Source organism: Lutjanus erythropterus, chromosome 1, assembly GCF_056507025.1.
Source record: "Lutjanus erythropterus isolate fLutEry1 chromosome 1, fLutEry1.hap2, whole genome shotgun sequence".
Taxonomy (NCBI): domain Eukaryota; kingdom Metazoa; phylum Chordata; class Actinopteri; order Lutjaniformes; family Lutjanidae; genus Lutjanus; species Lutjanus erythropterus.
The window spans coordinates 3,861,357-3,881,165 of NC_139317.1; the positions used below are offsets into that span (position 1 = coordinate 3,861,357).

General features: G+C 37.4%; 1 protein-coding gene across 2 annotated transcripts; it reads right to left on the bottom strand.

The window, feature by feature from the left end:
- Nucleotides 1-2,162: 2,162 nt before the first annotated feature.
- Nucleotides 2,163-18,307, bottom strand: LOC146332508 (casein kinase II subunit alpha'-like). Of its 2 annotated transcripts, XM_084723169.1 has the most exons (13): nucleotides 18,095-18,307; nucleotides 14,360-14,739; nucleotides 13,387-13,498; nucleotides 11,590-11,691; nucleotides 11,381-11,431; nucleotides 11,126-11,185; nucleotides 9,785-9,868; nucleotides 9,044-9,154; nucleotides 8,815-8,916; nucleotides 8,129-8,229; nucleotides 5,637-5,785; nucleotides 5,029-5,116; nucleotides 2,163-2,627 (listed from the first exon to the last, which is right to left on the bottom strand). In XM_084723169.1, the coding sequence occupies exons 2-12, from the start codon at nucleotides 14,464-14,466 to the stop codon at nucleotides 5,043-5,045; spliced, it is 1,053 nt and encodes a 350-aa protein (XP_084579295.1). In that variant the 5' UTR covers nucleotides 14,467-14,739; nucleotides 18,095-18,307; the 3' UTR covers nucleotides 2,163-2,627; nucleotides 5,029-5,042. The 2 variants fall into 2 exon arrangements, with proteins under 2 accessions (XP_084579295.1, XP_084579376.1); XM_084723250.1 differs by lacking the exon at nucleotides 11,381-11,431.
- Between the last annotated feature and the right edge of the window lie 1,502 nt (nucleotides 18,308-19,809).

Sequence of the window (19,809 nt, forward strand, 5' to 3'; positions counted from 1 at the left end):
CAGTATGATTTTTTTTACCGTATGGTGCAGCCCTGATGTTCTGTATGTAGCCATCAAGTGCATTAACCCTTTCTTCTATTTCATCTTAAAAAGAGTCATGAAAAAGTCAGCTTTAGACGGCGCTTTTAACTTATTTATAGCACTAATATTAGCTTGATTAGCTCGTTACAGCTCATACATATCTGCAAACGACAGTTGTCTTTCCAGCCGTCACAATCAAAGGTGGCTGATTAGAAATGAGAAGTTGCCTTTATCTAAGTATGTTTCTAACGACTAATTAACCTGTTGATTAAATGGAAAATTAATCTGCTAGTCTAGAAAACACTCAGAAAACAGAATTGAGCACAACTTAACAGATTAGGTTAATGTCTGCAAAAATATTGCATGTATTTAGAGCCATCTGAAACCATTTATCATATTCTTCAATAACCAATAACTTCAATAGTATTTTAAATACCACTGAAATGTGTTGCTCTTTGTGCCACGTCTGCACTAAATGTGATCACACATCACTCGAGTCAAGTAGTTTTACGTCAGTTTATGTGACACAGCTGACATACAACTTTATTTTAGTGTTATAGATCAAAATACTGCCAAACTGCGCTGGTTTTACGAGATATCATCTATCTCACTTTGCACCCGGGATGTATTGCGTGGAGAGGGGGCTGCAGCCCAGCTAATGTCTGACTGTGTAACATGTTAGACACAACAATTACTCAGTGTTACACGTTATTAAAATATTAGTGAGGGTTGGAACATTAAACCAACTAGACGACTGATGGCGCATATCCCTACTTTTGTCTACCTCTGTCTGAAATCAGACCAAGAATTGCAATGGTAACCTGCCACCATAACTGCATATGTGCTGTGCAGGAATGTAAAGCTTGACATGCATAGCAACAGTAACTAAGGGGGGGCAGGACTGTTTCCCAGCCAAGAAATAATCTGCAACATAACCCCCCATGAATTGGAGAACTGCCCTATTTACATTCTGGACCCACCAGGATAAGCTTTTTCTAGTCTCTATGCTAAGCTAAGCTAACTAGCTGCAGCTTCATGTGAACAGACAGACATGACAGTGGTGCTGATCTTCTCATCCGACTCTCTGCAAGGAAGCAAATTTCCCAAAGTGTCGAACTATTCCTTTAACATGTAGACGAAGTGCCAAAAGTGGCATTTTTAAAACACTGTCGGGTTGTTTGAGAAGCAGCCGGTCGTCGTTCCTCATCCAGACTCGAGTCGCTGGCTTAGGAGGAAGCAGAGGTGTTGTGGGCGTGCCTTCGATGGGTGTAGAGCTCATCTGCTGTAGCTAGCCATGTGTTTGTAGGCTGCTTTTTACTGTTTGACACTTAAAACTTCAGATGTCAGTCAGGGCATTCATTCAGGCCAAGCCGTCTGTGAGCAGAACTAAAACCAGGTCACAACAAACAGGATGTGGGCGAAACGGCATCCGCAGTCCCAGTTTTTAACTTAAATAAACCACTTGACCAAAATGTGAATTCTACTTCTGTGATGCATTTTAAATACTTGGATTTGAAGTTGAAGATGTAATTGAAATTTACTCTGCTGTGTTTACAAGTTCAGCCATCTGTTAAGCAGATAAAGTTTTAAATTTGAGCAGGTTGTCGTCTGCTGACCTCACCAACCTCGGCCTGGACTCGCCTAAACGAATGCACCTATTTGTAATGCACGAATGTTGCACAAGTGTTTTATGTTCTGGAAAACACCTTGACTTTCCAGTTTATTTATTAAAAAGTACACACACTTACCGATGAGCTCTCTGGTCTGTTTCATGAAGCACCAAGGTCCTGTTCTTAAAATGTGGTTCAACTAATTCAGGCTGACGTGCTGATTTCAGGCTAAAATGATCCTGTTTACTCCAATCCAGCTAATTTGGTTCTTTGGAAGCATTTTGAGGATTAATTTATTAATCCTGGATCAAAGTGTTTCCTGATGGATGTGCAAGAATATAATAGATAAAACCTCACTAAAAACCTTTATTTATTAAATCGGCTGTGACAATAATCTCACTTTTACACATAGCCTCAGTGTATCCCATGTGTTTTTTTTTTTTTATTCTGAGTGAATCTGGACTGTAGGGACGATCATTTGATAACAGAAGAGGTAGTTTCACAATAAAACAAACATCAAACACACGAGCCTTTAAATAAAAATGGTTTATTCTCTTTCAATATAGCTTTTGTTCTATCCATAGCAGAAAAGAGCCTCCATGCCACTCAGTGCTAAAACCTGGAACTGGATCTCAGGTCACGACAGCATCGTAATGACGGACAAACGTCTTTACAGCACAACACCGGCTTGATACTGATCCAACAACAGTCATTTTGCTCATTTTAAAAACAGGTTGAGGGGAGTGTTGGGAGGCGGGAGGAGGAGGAGGAAGAGGAGGAGAGGGAGGAGGAGGAGGGTCAGGTCTGATTTCAGATCTGATTTATCTGTGACACGGACCAAGCAGCGCAGTTTCCCCGGGTTTGTTGGGGGAAGTTTAATCCGTGCGTGTTTTGTGTATGCTGCAAAATTGACATCTTGCTCCAGTATGGCTGTTGGTGTGGAGGCAGAAGTTTCTGCCACGAAAAGGTCACAAGTTGAGGTAACAAAGATTCTTCCTGAAATAAAACAATCAGATGACAGATTTTACGATGTTGATGAGAGCACTGAGTTACACAGAGAAGTTTTTGTTATTGATACACATGAAGTGAACAACAGAAACACCTCTGTACAATATTTCAGCAAACTACATCTTCCAAAACGAGCAGAGGTGAATCAACATGGTTTCAACCTGGGCTGCAAATAACAATTATTTTTATTATTGATTAATCTGCTGCTTCTCTCCACAGTTACTCCATCAATCATATAGTCTACGAAAATATGAAGAAAAAAAAAAAAACTGACAAATGCTCATCACAATTTTCCCAGAGCTTAAAGTGACGTCTTTAAATTGCTTCTTTTGTCCAACTAACAGTCAAAAACGCAAAGGCTCTTCATTTACTGTCAGAAATGACAAAATGAAGCAAATCTTCACAGCTGGAACTGTCACATCTTCAAAATTTTCAAGCAAATTTTTGCATGAAAAATGACAAAAATGATTAATCAATCATCAAACTTTCAAGTTGAAGATTATAATAGAGTGGCAATGATTACTTGATTAATTTAATAACTGCGACTATTCTGATAATCTGAAGAATTTAAGCAAAAAGGCAATAGTCTCTGATTTCAGCTTCTTTAAATGTGAATATTTTCATGTTTCTTTACTCCTCTCTGACAGTAAACTGAATATCTTTGGGTTATCTTCAGGGTATCTTGGACTTAAAGAAACACCGAACAAAATTTTTCACCATTTTCTGGCATTTAAGACCTGATCGATTAATAGAAACAATAATTGACAGATCAATCAACAATGAAAATAATTGTTAGTTGCAGCCCAACATTATAAATGTTATCAGAAATCTTCTTATTGCAAAGTAGATTTTCACGTGAGGAATTTGCCTTGGTGTTTTGATCCATAACAATCAAGGTAAACAAAGTAAGAGAAAGGGGAGATAAGTACAGTAAAAGTCAAGAATCTTAAATATTAAACAGAAATTTACAATAAAAAATACATAAATATAAATATAAACAAACATCTTAAAAATAAAAAGAGCTGTTGAAAACAAAGAGGAAAGTGCAAAATATTACCTTTCGCTCTGGCTACAGTGAACACATGGACTGTTTGTGAATGAAGTACAAAACTGAAATGGATCTTTTTACTGGCTACACCTGCAGTGTAGGTCTGTGTGAGTCACAGGCTAAACAAGACAGTGAGCTTTCGGTTTGGGATCGTGTCTGATTTTGTCTTCAGTTTTTGGGCCTGGCACAGCGCTGTGAAACTTATTTTTTACTGTGAAAAAATGTATCATCATGCAGCTTCAATTCCAAAGAAGTTGAGATGTAAAACATAAATACAAACAGAAGGCAATGGTTTGCAAAACCTTTGTGACCTATATTCAACTGAATACAGTACAAAAAGAAGATATTTAATGTTCAAACTGATTAACTTTAATTTTTGCTTGCAGGCATCAAATTCAGAATGAGTGTATATTTACATAAAATCAATAAAGTTTGAGTTTGAACATTAAACATCTTGCCTTTGTACTGTATTAAACTGAATACACAGCACATAACTGCATTCTGTATTTATTCACGTTTTAAACAACATCCCAACTTTTTTGGAGCTGGTGTTGTACATGACCTCCATACAAACATGCTTGATTTTTGTTTTAAAGCAAACAAACACTGAACGTGTTGTGAAACTTCAGCTTTTTCACAGTGTTGGTATGATATGGGTAAGTTAACACCTACAGACAACAGTGGGGATAAAGTTACTCAGCAGCTGCCAGCTGGTATCTGATGACTCATCTCTTCCTCTTTTTATTTACTCTGATCATTTCCCCGTCATTCAGTTTGCTAATTCAACCTCGAGGGCTGTTATCGCAGGACGCAGGTGACGGGGAAATGATACGACAAAGAGAAGATGAGCCATCAGATACCTGCTGGCATTTATTTTTGCTAGTGTCGTTTGTCTGTCATTCAGTTTTCTATTTCAATCTCTCTTGTCAGCTGCTGTCAAAGGATGCAGAAAACAATAAATAACAATAGAAACTGAAAACCAAACTGCCAATAAGCTAGTCATTTCCTGCATACCAGTAGTTTCATTAAAAATCACACTTTATGACCAATTTGTGTGTAAATAGACAGTATAAAAAATATAACTAGAAGACTGTTTTTAGAGTGAATGTGTGTGTGTGTGTGTGTGTGTGTGTGTGCACACCATTTACAAGCTGCACTCACACCTGGTGTAGCCACTTTAATTGATTATAATGTTACTGTTCTGTTGCAGCAGCAGATCCACAAACAGTTCCATCAGTTACGTGTTCGATGCAGCCAGTCTGTGAAGAACGTGCGACTGATCACAGTCTGAAGTATATATATATATAATTTCATAATAAAGGTGTGTGCTGTGTGCATTACCTGCTCTCTGGTTATCATGTTGCATTGGAGCTGCTTAGGGCCTTTGTGCCGTCTGTGTTGGCGTTTGCGTGTTCCTTCACCACAGGATCTGAGGGACGAAGACGAAAACGTTTAACTGACAAACTCCACCAGGAGGCCAAGTCTCAGGTAAATGAAGCAAAAGCAGGTATGTGAGGTCGGGTTAAGTGGTGAAGAAACAACTTGTTATGACTAAGTTGTTGATACTGTTTTATATTTATGCAGCAGGAAAAAACATGGAAAAAAATTGAATAAAAATAAAATTTGTTATAATAATCTAACTTGTGGGGGCATCACAGTATTCATCATATCGCATTTAAATGCAAATGTGTTGATACTGAAAGACGATTCCCCATCCTTTTCATACAATTAAATTCTTAAAAAACTAATCGTCTTGGCAACCAAAACGTGTAACAATAATCTGTAATAAAGGAAAACATCCCACTGATTTGTGTCGTACTTTTCAGTATTCATGTGGCGTTCAGGGTACCTTCTTTAGAAGTGAATACCTACAGTCCATTTTTCAAACTATTTAATAAGTTCCCAGTGGTTTTGATATGCAGACAGTGTGTGCAGTAGGTGGTACTAACAGAAGTACGGGTGCTGCATGGCCTCAGCTGCTGTCAGCCTCTGCTGGTGGTCGTAGCGCAGCAGCTTGTCCAGCAGGTCCAGAGCCTCGGGACTCACCAGGTGCTGGTTCTCTGACTGGATGAACTGCTCCCAGCGTTTCCGTGTTTGCCTGAACACAAACAACAGACGACATTTCATCTGAATAACTCGGCGCTTATTTACTTCATTTGAATTATACAAATATGGTGACAATCTGAAAGTCAAAGCTGGCTGGACGTGAGGAGAACATTCCTGCAACAACAATCATTTACCAAAGCAATAAGCAAAAGTACAAGTGTTACTGAGAACATGAATGATGGCTCTGTTCTATTCAACTGTCCCAGTAAAGTGATGACAGTGAGCCAGTATGAACAACACCAAAACCCTGAAACTGAAGCAGCTAAATGGAATTAAGCCCTCATTAATTTTATTATTTACAACAGTGAATTTCATACAGCAACATGTCAAAATGTCTCCTGTAAAAAAAGACCTATTAAGTCAGAATTCTTTGTCAAAAAATAACATCTTCCCTCAGTTAAACCTCTTAGTCTGGAGCTGAATACTGTTATGGAGTATTTTTCCACACAATTACACAACATCAGATTTTTGTTAGCAACTGCAAAACAATACTTCCTTCAACACCAAACCTTTCCCAGTATAAAATATTTTTCTATGGAACATGGCTCTAAAATTTGTCTAAGTTTGTCTTAAAAGAACTCGGCTCACGGAGCTCAAAGCACCAAAAATATACATTCAGAAAAACTCAACACCATTGTCTCTTTCCAGGAATCATGACCTGGTTACTCGAGATAAACAAGTCTTTACTATGAGCAGTTTCATGGAAGAAGAAGGCAGAATTGGTGATTTTTTTTCTCTCCACCTCTACCTACTTGTGGCATCTGGTTCAAAGTCATAGAAAAAAAGCAACACTTAAAAGATGGCACAGCATTGATACTTGATATCTGATATAACATCTTTTAGAGAAGAATTTGCAAACATAAATGACATTTGTCAGGGCGTAAATCCAATCATCTGTTGATTTTTACAATCCAAGACTTGATAGTCTGACAAAGGTGTAGCTGTCAGTGGAAAAACATTTAAATCGAAAAATTGAAACTAATTGTGACCTTAAAATCAACAATCGTATTAAATCATGGATTTAGAGAATTGTGACGCCCCCTAGGAGGAACTACTTTCTTTCTACTCAACTACATCTTCCAGTAGACTCACTGTGCAGAAAGAAGCAGGTATCCAGTAACGGACAAGATGTTCGAGCTCAGCTGAGAAGGATGCAGTTAATGTTTACTTCCTGTCATGAGCACAAGCTTCTTGTCATCGAGTCCCAGTATACTGCCAATATCTCCAAAACTCAACAACTCAAACCAAAACTATCTAGTTGGATAAATGTTAAAAGGAAAAAATTGTATGGGTGCCCCTTTAACACAAAGCACCAACAAACAAACAGATTAAAAAATAAATACAACACATACAGCAAATAACAAACTGATAGAAAGCTGCTCTGTTTATAACTTTTATATTTACAGTGGATCAAGTGACTCATGGCGACAAACCCAGACAGAATCATCAACAGACTCCAACAACTTCACTGTTTTGGTTCTCTCTTATCAAACTTCTTTCTAGCAGCAGCAGCTATTTTGAGTAGACCAGTTCTAGAGGCCACTGTGCTGTGCCTGTCCTGCAGCTACCAGCAGACAGACCCGGTCAGAGACCAGCTGGTGAACACAGTGGAGCATTTAACAACCAAAGAGACAAACTCTTCCCTCAGGAGTTAATGAAGATCAAAACAACTAAAAGGAGAGCGAATATTAGCCACAAATGAAAACTACTGTTGCTGTGTGTCTGTTGGACGTATTAACAGGCGTCTGTTCACCACAGCAACTATAAATGGCGACAACATGTCAGTGTTGTGTTTGCAGCTTGTTTCCACTGCCCCCAACTGGCCAATACAGCTTTAAATTGGGAAACAGCTGATCAGAGAATAAATAACCAAGTGTAGAATTTGAGCAGGCGTTCAGAGTCGGCAGACATTTTTCACTACTCTACTTAAAATGTCAAATCTCAGTGAGAAAATGTCCACTTCCACTGATTCATGAAGTACAGTCATGTTTTCTTTTTTCATTCTCAACTGTCTTTCACTTTCAAATCTTCAGTTTTCTGAAAAGCAGCTTGTTGAAGTCAGTCAGGAAAAAAAATAAACCTGAAGCAGTTTGAAACACACTGCTGCATCTGAGCTGTTCAACAACCAACTCTTTTACCTGGATGTTAAAAACATCACATTAACTATTCGGTCTGAATCACGAACATTTCTTCAGTCAGACACTTTAATGACAGACAGTTTCTAGTGATTTGAATACATTTGAATGATGCTCTGTGTTTTGAATACATCTGAAAGAGTAACAGTTAGCGACACTAGATGAATGATATCACTATCACTTCCTCCTGTCATACTCACTGTCCCAGCAGGTCTTTGAAGCGAGTGTCCAGTTCTATGTGATATTTGTGCAGGTAACCAAAGAGCTCATCAGTGCCGAGAACCTTAGCAATGCGAACCAGCTGGAAAAAAACACACATGCACTTTAAATACACTGGTTACATACTGCATATACATTTTATTACAATTACCATGTTATCACAAATAAAACAAAGTACTTAAATAAAAGCTGGGTCTCAAATAACGCCTGTAGTCGACACAAAGTAATCGTAACACTGACTAGAAATATTCCTGCAAATGTTTCATAATAAAAGCCTTCTTAAGATATGGAGGGATTCTGTCTGCTGAAATACTAGAGGGCATTTTATTTTCAAAAGGATACAGAAGTGTTGAGTTTGTATTAAAAGCATAATGAAGTAACAAATATTTAACAGCAATTGGGAGAAGGTCAGAAAACGATGAGGCTTCATAACCACAATGAGCAGCTGAGCAGCACTGTCCTATCTAGGTTTATATATGACATCTATGGAAAGAAGATCATATATTGGCAAATAATAATAATGCAAGAACATGAAAAATGGGTTGGAATATCTTAGTTTAATGTAGATGCAAAGGAAAATATAATTGGATCATTACAAATGATTTTGCTATTCATGATCTCAGTAGAATGACAATTTGTGAATATGAATCTTTTTCTGGCACGTCACCTGATCGTAGTTGTCCTGGCCATGAAAAAACGGCTCCTTCAGAAAGATCATGCTGGCCAACATGCAGCCTAGACTCCACATGTCCAAACTATAGTCATACATCTGGGAAGAAAAAGAGCAAATCACACACAAACAGAAGACTGTACAATAAGAAAAAAAACTGTATGGAGGCGTGTCCCCTCCTTCAAAACGACTTCAGAGCAGATTCACTTTGTGTAACAGCAGGTACCTGATAGTCCACTAGCAGCTCAGGGCCTTTGAAATAGCGAGAGGCCACCCTGACGTTGTATTCCTGAGCGGGATGGTAAAATTCTGCCAAACCCCAATCTATAAGACGCAGCTGTGACACAGAGAGAAGAAAAACTCATTCATTTGCTTTACATTACAGAGTAAACCATTTCTGCCTGGAATAATATACACTTGATAGTACAAATTGATCAATTTTCTTTATTCTTTTCTGCTTTAAAAATATAAATATATAAGGCATTCCTGTACATTGATTAAAGATAATAACGTAAATATTTTGTCCAGTTGACAAGTTCAATATTTACTCTCTCTTAGCTCTGTGTTTGGTCTCCTCCAGGTGAGATTTCACTCTGAGTTTATCACTTGAGTTACAGAAATTTGATCCATTATTCATATAAAAATAATAAACAGTGCAGCTTCAGAGGTAGAGTCAGTCGGATTTGCCCCAGCAGTTCAAAAATGCTAAAGAAAGTGTCCTAAGCGTGGCAAAATAATGAGAAAATAAGTAAATAGCAGATACAGAAGTGATGATTGAAATTAATTATGCTGATATGAGCCCATACATTATTTTTCAGGAAAATGTTACATATCATGCCCTTAAATAAAATGAAATATCAACTGAACTAACAACAAAAAAATAAGTAGAAACAAAAGAAATCTTTATTATAGGGTGTAATTCCTGTTTCATGTGCTGTATGATTGTTGATGACTTTACTACACATACCTTTCTCAGCTGGTGGTCGATCATCACGTTGTGGGGCTTCACGTCCCGGTGCATGATCCCCATACTGTGACAGTAGTCCAGAGCCTGATAGAACAGACAGAGACATATTCAGCAGTGCAGCCGGTCGATAATCCTCATCTGCTCTGTATCACTGCTCCAGTTTCCTGAGCTGACATCAGGACTCATGAGGACAACAAGGAAACAACCCCCACAGATTATTTTCATTATGGATTAATGCCTCGATTTTTTTTTTGATTTGATGAATTGTGTATTTTATAATATATCCAACATTTTTTTCCCACAAGTCAACAGTCACATCTTCAAATGACCTTTTCCCCCCTCACCATCATCATCCATGAACTGGAAACTAATTTATCAAGGAAATCATTTTCTTCATAAATAATTTACAGTCCTCATTCCAAAAAAGTCAAGTCAAATTGTTTTTAGAAATCATGGACGTCGTGTTCTCCGGGCTGAAGAGGAAAAAGAACATCCAGCTTTTTAACAGCGAGTACCTGGGTAACTATAACATCTATAAAGGGCTCATTCATTCTAAAAGGTACATACAGGTTTTGGAGCCACCCAGAGACGTCCCTGCTTATTTCAGCGAGACGATGCCAAGACACATTGTGGACGTGTTCCAACAGCGTGTCTTCATAGTAAAAAAGAGTCCAGGTACTAGACTGACCTGCCTGCAGTCCAGACCTGTCTCCCATTGAAAATGTGTGGAGCACAAAATACGACAGACAACAGAGACCCCAGACTGTTGAGCAGCTGAAGTTGTATATCAAGAAAGAATGAGAAATAATTTCACTTTAAAACTTCAACAATTAGTGTCCTCAGTTCACAAACACTGACAGAGTGTTGTTAAAAGAAAAGCTGATGTATCACAGAGGTAAACAGGCTGCTCCCTCATCTTTCTTGGAAAGTGATGCAGGCATCAAGTTCAGAATGAGTGTATATTTACAAAAAAGCTGATCATTTCAAACATTAAATATCTTGCCTTTGTACCGTTTTCACTTTTTTCTAGGTCAAAAAGAATTTGCAAATGACTGTCATCTGTTTTTATTTACGTTTCATACAGCTTCCAATCTGTGCTACATGATAAGTAAATGAGTTGAGGTTGGTTTGAAATAATCTTCCATATCCTGTTTATTTTTGCATTAAATTAAATTCTGCTCACTGTAAATCACAGAAAATATGTGCTCAGAACAATACCACTCTACAAATTTAATTGACACGTTCACAGTAGGTGTGGCACCATTTTATTGTAAAAGTGGTATTTTTAAATAAATAAACAAATAAAAACTTGAATGAATGATGTAAACAAGATGTTTTTACCTTGAGCAGCTCATACATGTAGTAACGGATATCATAGTCTGTCAGCTTCTGGTAAAGCTCCTGTGGAACCACATGAAGACGTCCGTGTATAAAATGTTCAGAAAAATCATTAGTTACATTTTGTCAGCAGTTCTATACATGTACAACATTAACTGGAGGGTTATGCGTGTTATTAATAATGGATATCAATGCCTTTGCATGAATGGTAACTCTGCTGCTAGTTCAGCATGTATGATGTCGGCCAAACTTAAGTACCTTAAAATCTGTGTTATTGATGCACTCAAAGACAAGCGCTGGTGTTCTGGACTGCAAAGAGAGGACAACACAAGGCTTAACTGAGGAGAACAGCAGGTAGGTGGCGATCATTATCACTGCATGGACACACACACACGCACACAAACGACTGGATTACCACAGCTGGCATGCCGGCATGCAGCAGAGTGACGGCAGGAATCTAAACTCACCACCGGGTCTTTGACTGTGTCAACCAGGCGGATGATGTTGGTTCCTCCGCGCAAGTTTTCAAGAATTTTGATTTCTCGTTTGATCTTCTTCTTCTTGACAGGCTGCGGTGTGAAATAAAAACAAACATTAAGTATAATATATACCCGAAACATATAAAAAGTGTAGTATTACAAACACCTCTCGGTGTAACAAAATACACAAACTACATCCTCATAAAGGACCACAAAGTTGAACCAGAACGTCTCCAGAAGAGTTTCAACACAAACTGACATTATAAGCATCATGAATGAAAGGGTTGCTGCAGGACTGTTTCAATAAACTACATTAATTTAAACTGGCGACTCAGTTTATGTTATGTGAAGCAATGGCTCCTCCAACTTTGATACAATGACAATCTGTTTCAAAATAGTGACTTTATTCCTGGACATCTATGGGATCATTGTGGTATTTGATCCTTTAGATGCTCACAAGAAAAGAATTGAACCTAATATTGCTTTTTTTACTACGCTAAATACATAAAAAGTTACAAAAATTGTAAAAATCAACCAAACTGTATCTCTGGACTATCTTTTAAACACATATTTAGGCTAATGAGACTAAGACTAATGTAATAACTAATTCAATATTTTACCACTTCCAAAGCTTTATTTCCATGGCAACTTACTGCATATTCTCTGACAACATAAAGATATAACGGCCAACATATTAAAAAAAATATGCTTGAATAACTGTTATATTTCATATCTTTATTTCACAGATTTCACCTGATCAATCAAATTCTTAACAACTGATTAACCAATTATCGATTAACTGTTATCAATCCTTGTAAAAACAGAGAAGATATTTTCTGCAATAAGGATTCTGCTGATTTGAGAAAATGAAGTGTGTGTTTGCATTTGACCAGCAGATGTCACTACTCATTTTAAATGCCACTGATTATGGAATACTATTTCAGTCAATATTAAATTAATACGGTGGCCTAGTAGCTCAGTTGGCAGAGCACTGGCCCTGTGTACCGAGGCCAGGAGTCCTGTGCAGCGGCCGTGGGTTCGACCCCCACCTGTGTCACCCCCACTCTCTCCCCCTTCAGCTGTCCCATCAAATAAGGGCATAAAACCCCCAAAAAACATACAAGCAGCAAGCCCAAACACATCTGTCTGGGTTTGGCTCCTGGCACCTCTGGCATCCAGCTCTGCCTCAGCTGTCTGTGATTTACAGTTTCCTGATGGACAGACAGCTTTACATGTCGCTAAAGTAACTGCTAACTGCTGCTAACAGTTTGTATTGGACAGCACTACTCATCTGTGGTTATCAGAATCTATGAAATGCAGCATTATCAGAGTATGACTTTAAAAAATAGACGAAAAATGCTGTGCTGGAAACAAGGGCATTTATACTGGAAAAATCCTCTGAGCTCCTACTGGTGAATCAACACAAATTTGACCAGATTTCAAGCCTGCATCAAACTGTAACTTTTCTAAAACTCTGAGGGATTCATCCTGCAGAGTCATCTGCTGAGAGTGGGCGTACCGCCTGCCTGCCCGCTGGGATAATCTTAGTGCAAAACCTAATAATAAGTACACTTTAAACAAGAGAGTTCAAGATAAAACAACTTTGAGAGGAAGTAAACAGAGAACACAGTCACCACTGATATTACAGAACATCTCCATGAGTCAGAGTAGAGATGGTCACTGATAACAAGACACAGAAAGGCTGGGGGAAGCTCTGCACTGATGGAAAAAAAAAGGCAACAAAAGCTCCCAAAAATAAAGAAACAACACAAGCCAGGAGCTCACCTTGAGGATTTTCACCACCACTTTCTCGTTGTTGGTCACATTTATGGCCTCAAATACTTCACTGTACTTCCCTCGGCCCAATTTACGCACCAGCTGATAGTTGTCTTGATTGCTGAGGAAGAGCAGAAACAAAGGAAATCAGCTTCAGACTCACTGATCATGACCACAAACAACCATTTCCTTTTTCTGAAACAACTGGTCAGATCATCAATAAGACTTTTGCTTAAAATGTCAGTCACTTCCTCAAACATTATAAAACAACAACTTCTCTTATTCAATATCTTTTCTTTTTTTTTTTTTTTTTAAATAACTGTTCTTATTATTCTCATTTGGACATTTAATAATAAAGAAATAATAATAAAGATGAATTCATAATGAAAATAATCAAAGGTTGCAGGCCTAAAGATAGTGTTTGAGAATTTCATGCATTACACATAATAAAGCTGCAAACTGATGATCTGTTGTTTGTTTTGACAAATATCTTCTACCCCTAAGTTAAAAATATATTTGTTTGTCTTGCCTGTAGAGCAGTTTATGCAACTACACCCGCCAATCGTGTCACTGCACTAGCTAGCTCAGTGGTTCTAAAGTTAGAGTTCACCAAAGAAGAACAGCATTAATGTTCACACCTGCGCGGTGATACTGTTGGCAGGTTTGGTTTGATAGAAAGAAAGTAGTTCCTACATGAAACTGCTCAAATCAAGGTGTGTGGATTATCTTGAGTAACTGGGTCATGATTTCTGCTGCTAAATTTGTCAAACGCACATTTTACTGCACCACAAACAGAGTGACATCTATCTACATCGGAGAGAGGACAGACATCTCTACAGTCGATATCTTCAAAACTCTACAACTCACACCAAAACTGTCTAAATGGATAACTAGTATTACAGATATTTTTGAACTGTCCCTTTAACTGTAACTACAAACTGTAGAGACAAAAGAACCACTGGACTGTAAAAGCCAACTGTACCTCCAGTTTGGCACATGTGCATCATAGTCCCAGTACTCTCTGTTCTTCTGTGTGTTGACATCGGTGTACACCCGAGCCTTGCTGCTGGCCGGCGTGGATCCGGGCATCGCTAGCTTTGAGGCTCCGTGTCGAGGACCTTCACCTCCCTCTGAATACTTCTTGGCTCGATACTGGAAGGCAGCGCAGCGACTCTGCAGAATACGTGGCTCTAGGATCCCTGGGCTGTGCTTACCATGGGCTTTGGCTGCTTGCGCCCCCTGATGAAAGGCGTCAGGCCGGTCTGACGCAGCTGCTGTGCAGACTGACAGAGCTACAATGATTGAGTGTGTGAAGCCCCTGAGCAGGATGTTGATGGGCAGGATGGGGTGAAGAGCCGCCAGCTGCAGGACGACAGGGGAGAGGAGAGAGGAGAGACTGAAGCTGAGGACAGAACTGCAGATAAAAGGATGCAATAACAATCAGACCAAGGTTGACTTCTGACACAGGGCTGCACGAAAAATGTATTTCATTACTGATAGTCTGAAGTTTGGTCTATAAAACAATAGCAACAGGGCTGCAACTAATTATTATTTTAAAATCAATTATCAACTGACCATTTTCTCCAGAAATTGATTAGCTGTTTGCTCGATAAGATGTTCATCACTTTGTCCCAAAGCTGAAGGTCTCATCATCAAATGTAGGGCCACAATTAACAATTATTTTCATTGTTGATTAATCTATCAATCATTTTCTCAATTAATCAATTAGTTGTTTGGCCTTTAAAAATGTCAGAAAATGATGAAAAATGTTGATCAGTGTCTCTGAAAGCCCAAGATGATGTCCTCAAATGTTTTGTTTTGTCCACAACTCAAAGATACTCAGTTTACTGTTGTAAAAGAGTAAAGAACCCAGAAAATATTCACATGTAAGAAGCTGGAATTCTTTCTTTAAAAAAAAGAAAAAGAAATCAATCATTACAATATTTGGCTATTAATTTAACAATTGTTTCATAGTTGCAGATCTACTTAAATGTGCAGTGTGCAAAAGATGCAAACATATTCAGTTTAGTGTCATAGAAGACCAATGAACCCAGAAAATATTCTCAATTAAAGGTTTAAATTAGTGAATGTTTTTTTTTTTTCCCTTAACAAAAAAAAAAAAAAAAAAAAAAAATCATAATATTTGCAGATTACTTTAATAGTTGACAACTATAATCAATTCATGGACTAATTATTACAGCTCTAAATAAAAATTATAAAGATATATTTTCCCTCAGCCCATGGTGACATAATCAATCTGACAAATGGTCTAAAACCAAAGGCATTTAGTTTATTTTCATATATAACAAAGATAATCCTCCCATCTGTGAAGCTGGAAGAAGAAAAACTTGGACATTTTAGTTCTGCTTGTATGATTCTCTGTTGTCACACTATTTTAAATTATAAAGACATACACGAGAGTATTAAGTCTTAATTCTGCTTTAAAAGGCTATTTTTTCTTGTGTGAAAACAGATAAAAGGGAGGCTACGCTGCCTTTTCTCCATTAAGTCCACACTAAACCAGGTCAACCTGAAAAACCACTGCACTTAAACTTGCCAAACCTAAACTAGATAAACATGGAGACAAAAACTGCTTGTCACACAGAACAGTCAGTCAGTTTGAGATGTGCCAGCTTCCCTCAGCCCACAGGTTATTTTATCAAAATCCCTTTATCAGATTTTAGAAACCAGTTTGTAAAAAACGAATAAACTGCAATATCACAGCTTTTTCACCATCCACAACAGACTGGACTTCATCTGATCTGAAAACCACTTTTCAAACCTTAACTTGATAAAGATGGACACTCACTCGATTCCATTTTCTATTTGAGAAAACAGGAAAAGGGGCATTATGCAACCATAACCTCATAAAAAAAGCCTCAAACCCAGTTTCAGATTTCTAATACAGGAGACAAAAGGGCAGTTTCACAGTTCTTCTCCATCCAGACAACATTTTACTAGATCAAATACCACTGTATTCAGACTTGTCAAACCAGGACAAAGGTTAACAATTATAGTCTACAGACTGTTTGGACTGTTTTCAGATTTGTGAAATGTTTATTTAATAGCTATTTCACAGTATTTCTTCCATCCAGACCACAAGAGATTAGGTGCAGACCAAACACCACTGTACCTGGACCAGATTAACATGGATAGTCTAAAGCAAACTTTTTCATGTCAAGGACCACAGACCTACAGTCTGAGAGGATTTTAACGTAAGGAACGTCTCTAAGTATCGTTTTTTATTTTTAGACTTAAAGATAAAAAGTCTTCATAGTCACTCAAAGTAGGATCATTATAAATTACAATAAATCAAAACTGCCAATACTATTTCTTCCCTTTTTGTTCCACGTTCCAAAAAATGTGATGAATACTAAAATATACTATTCTCCTTTTGCTAGGGAACCCCTACAACATCCACTCAAGGGCCCCTGTCAGTTCCCAGACCACAGTTTGAAAACCACTGCATTTTCTCTACTCAGACCACATTAGACCAGGCCTAGCTCAAAATCCACAGTACATGGACTTGTCAAACCTGGACTAGATTAACATAAAGGACACTGGTGTATCCCAGTCTCAGTTAAAGGGATAGTTCTCCCAAATATGAAAATTCAGAAATTCAAATAACTACTCACCATCATGCAGACTGAAGGTCAGGTTTAGTTTTTTAGTCCGCAAAACAAGTGCACACTCCTAAACAAATTAAGTGAATGGTGACCGGTTTTCAAACAGAAAAAAAAATCAAACAAATATTTTTGAAAACTGGTCACCATTCACTTAAATTGTTTGGGACATTCTGCAACACTGTTTTCCTGTGAAACTCCAGCAGTGTGTTGTGGACTAAAAAAACTAAACCTAATCTGCACGAGACTGAGTAGACACACACTGATTTTTCATTTTGGGGTGAACTATCCCTTTAACATTAGTTTCCTCAAAGCCCACAAGCCATTTTATGACCTGACTTTATCTTGCATAGTGAAAGATATTAATGTGAACTTGCACATCCCTTTTTCTAATATTTTGCACACCCCTGCAAAAACATAAAACAGGCATGTCGTTTTGTGATGTTTTAATAACACATTTTGGGTTTTCACATATTTTCAGTTTTCCATTCTCTGTTTCTGTTTTGACTTGCAGTATTTGCCTCCATCTTTATATTTTTCGAGCTACGTTTGTTGTTAGGCACCAACACACCAAGGCAAATCCCCTGCATCTGAAAACCTACGCAATAAACAAGCAATAAAACAATTACCCAGACGATAAATCGGCAATAAAAACCCATCCTAATACTGATTATCATTACATTAAACCTAAAACTGTGTGAAGCCGTCACGACACGGATTCTCCGGGGCCTTTTACACCGACTAATATCTGTTATTTACGTCAAAATGAGAAACGAGGAACAATTAATTATGATGTGATTACACAGTTATATCATCAGTTAAAACACATCTGTGAGGGCTAACTGTTAGCATCATTTACCATCATTTCATCAAGGCTAACTAGCTCGTTACGGTGACCTAGCTAACAGTTACCTCACTTAGCAAAACATCAAAACAGAAAATTTGAAACTTGAGTGAAACAATACAGATTTATGTAGATGGTAAACTGGTGTATTTTTATACAAAAAACATCTATACACTGCAGACTATATATGAGTGTGGACATTAGAGAAATGTGAATGTAATAACGGGGCTAAAGTTAGCCGCCGGCTAACCTCGTCGTTGAGATCTCGCAGCTCAGAGGAAGTCCGCCCGACATGAACGTTAGTTAGCTGTTAGCATCGTTAGCTTGTTGGCTAAACGCTGTTCTCCGTAGGACGATGCAACACCGCCAGGTTTAAAGTTATTAATGATGAGGGTAATATCAGCAGTATCAGTGAGTTAATAATGTTTTCAGATGGGTGGTGGTGGTGGTGGAGGAGGAGGAGGAGGAGGTTCATCTAGCAGCGGTTCGTTAGCAGGAGCAGGATGGTCTTCATCCTGCGGTAAACAACATCACCCGGAAGGAAATCAACTCCAGCAGTGACCTGAAAATAACTGTAGGAGACAAAATATAAACTGGATAAAACCTTGAAATTATATTTGTTTGACAACTATAACATTCAAGTTCAGCTTTTGAATAGAGATGTGTTATCATGGTCTTATGGTTAAGGAATATGTAGTTAACTAATATTTGTTGATGCTGTTCCAAAATGTGCCTTACAGAAGGTGTTTAAAAAAAATGACAAACCACTGCAATCCACTTCACAACAGGCCTTATCAATAAATATTATTAGAGTTAATTTGTGCATAAATGAACATTACTGACCACTTTTACTGTCATCTCTGCGTCTTATATTATCCTGACATGTGCATATACACGTTAAACACTTAACACATGAGAAATAAATGCATTTAGGTTAACACGTTATCTCATTGTTATTTCCTCTCATCAAGAAAATAAACCTAAAAAAAGTTGAGCCAACTCAAAATTTTTAAGACAATTTACTGTAATGGATTTTTGAGTGTTGAATCAAACTGAAGCTCTTAACTTTGGGAATAAACTAAATCAGGTTAACTGAGCTGTAAACCTGATTTGTCATTATTTGAGTGCTTGAAAATGTATTAAAATATGAACCATTATTCACTTTAACTTCAACAGGTTATCTCAATGATTTCTGAAATACAATTTTGGGGGGTTTCTAAAACTCAAAGATTCAAATTAATCTAAAAACCCCCCCAAAAAACCTCATATTAACCTTTATGTCTGATTTATTTCTCTTTTTATTTATGTTGTTTTTCATTTTTTCAAACTTTTCTGCACAATCCCTTTACAGATTTTTCAACTTTTTTTTGTTTTTATGTCATTACTGAATTCCCAGGCACTCTGTCTGCTTGTTTGGTTCCTGTTCTATATGTTACTGTTGTCATCAATAATATTTTAAAATATGGCTAAAAGTTTGGTGTAAAACATTAAGGTACTGTATTAAAAATGTGTGATAAACATGTTTTAACTTTAACTTCCACCTTGTTTTGACTTAGTTGTATTCTGTCTTTATCAGGTAGAAGTACTCTTAATTCACTTCATTAAAAGTAGTATGACCACAATGTGGAAATACCATGTTACAAGTAAAAGTCCTGCATTGTAAAAGTACAAGAAGCATTAGTATCAAAATATTCTTAGGCTAAATATTCTAAAGTAAAAGCATTCAACACACAGAATGGCCCATTTCAGAATATAAATTATATTACAGTATTAAAGTTTATTCATTGATGCATTAATGTGTTCAATATTTGCATCTATATTTTGCTTTTAAAAGACAAAAATTATGACTAAAATAGGTGCATATATGATAACTTGTCTGACAACCGATTGATTAATCAGCTAATCAGTTAATAAAGAAACACATTAGTAAATTCATTGTAAATACCATAAAATGCCAAAAACTTA

Coding starts and splice junctions, on each gene's coding strand:
- LOC146332508 (XM_084723169.1), bottom strand. CDS start 14,466: ATGCCCGGATCCACGCCGGCCAGCAGCAAGGCTCGGGTGTACACCGAT. Junction 13,499..14,359: donor GCACATGTGCCAAACTGGAG/GTACAGTTGGCT, acceptor GCTCTTCCTCAG/CAATCAAGACAACTATCAGC. Junction 11,186..11,380: donor TCAATAACACAGATTTTAAG/GTACTTAAGTTT, acceptor GTGGTTCCACAG/GAGCTTTACCAGAAGCTGAC.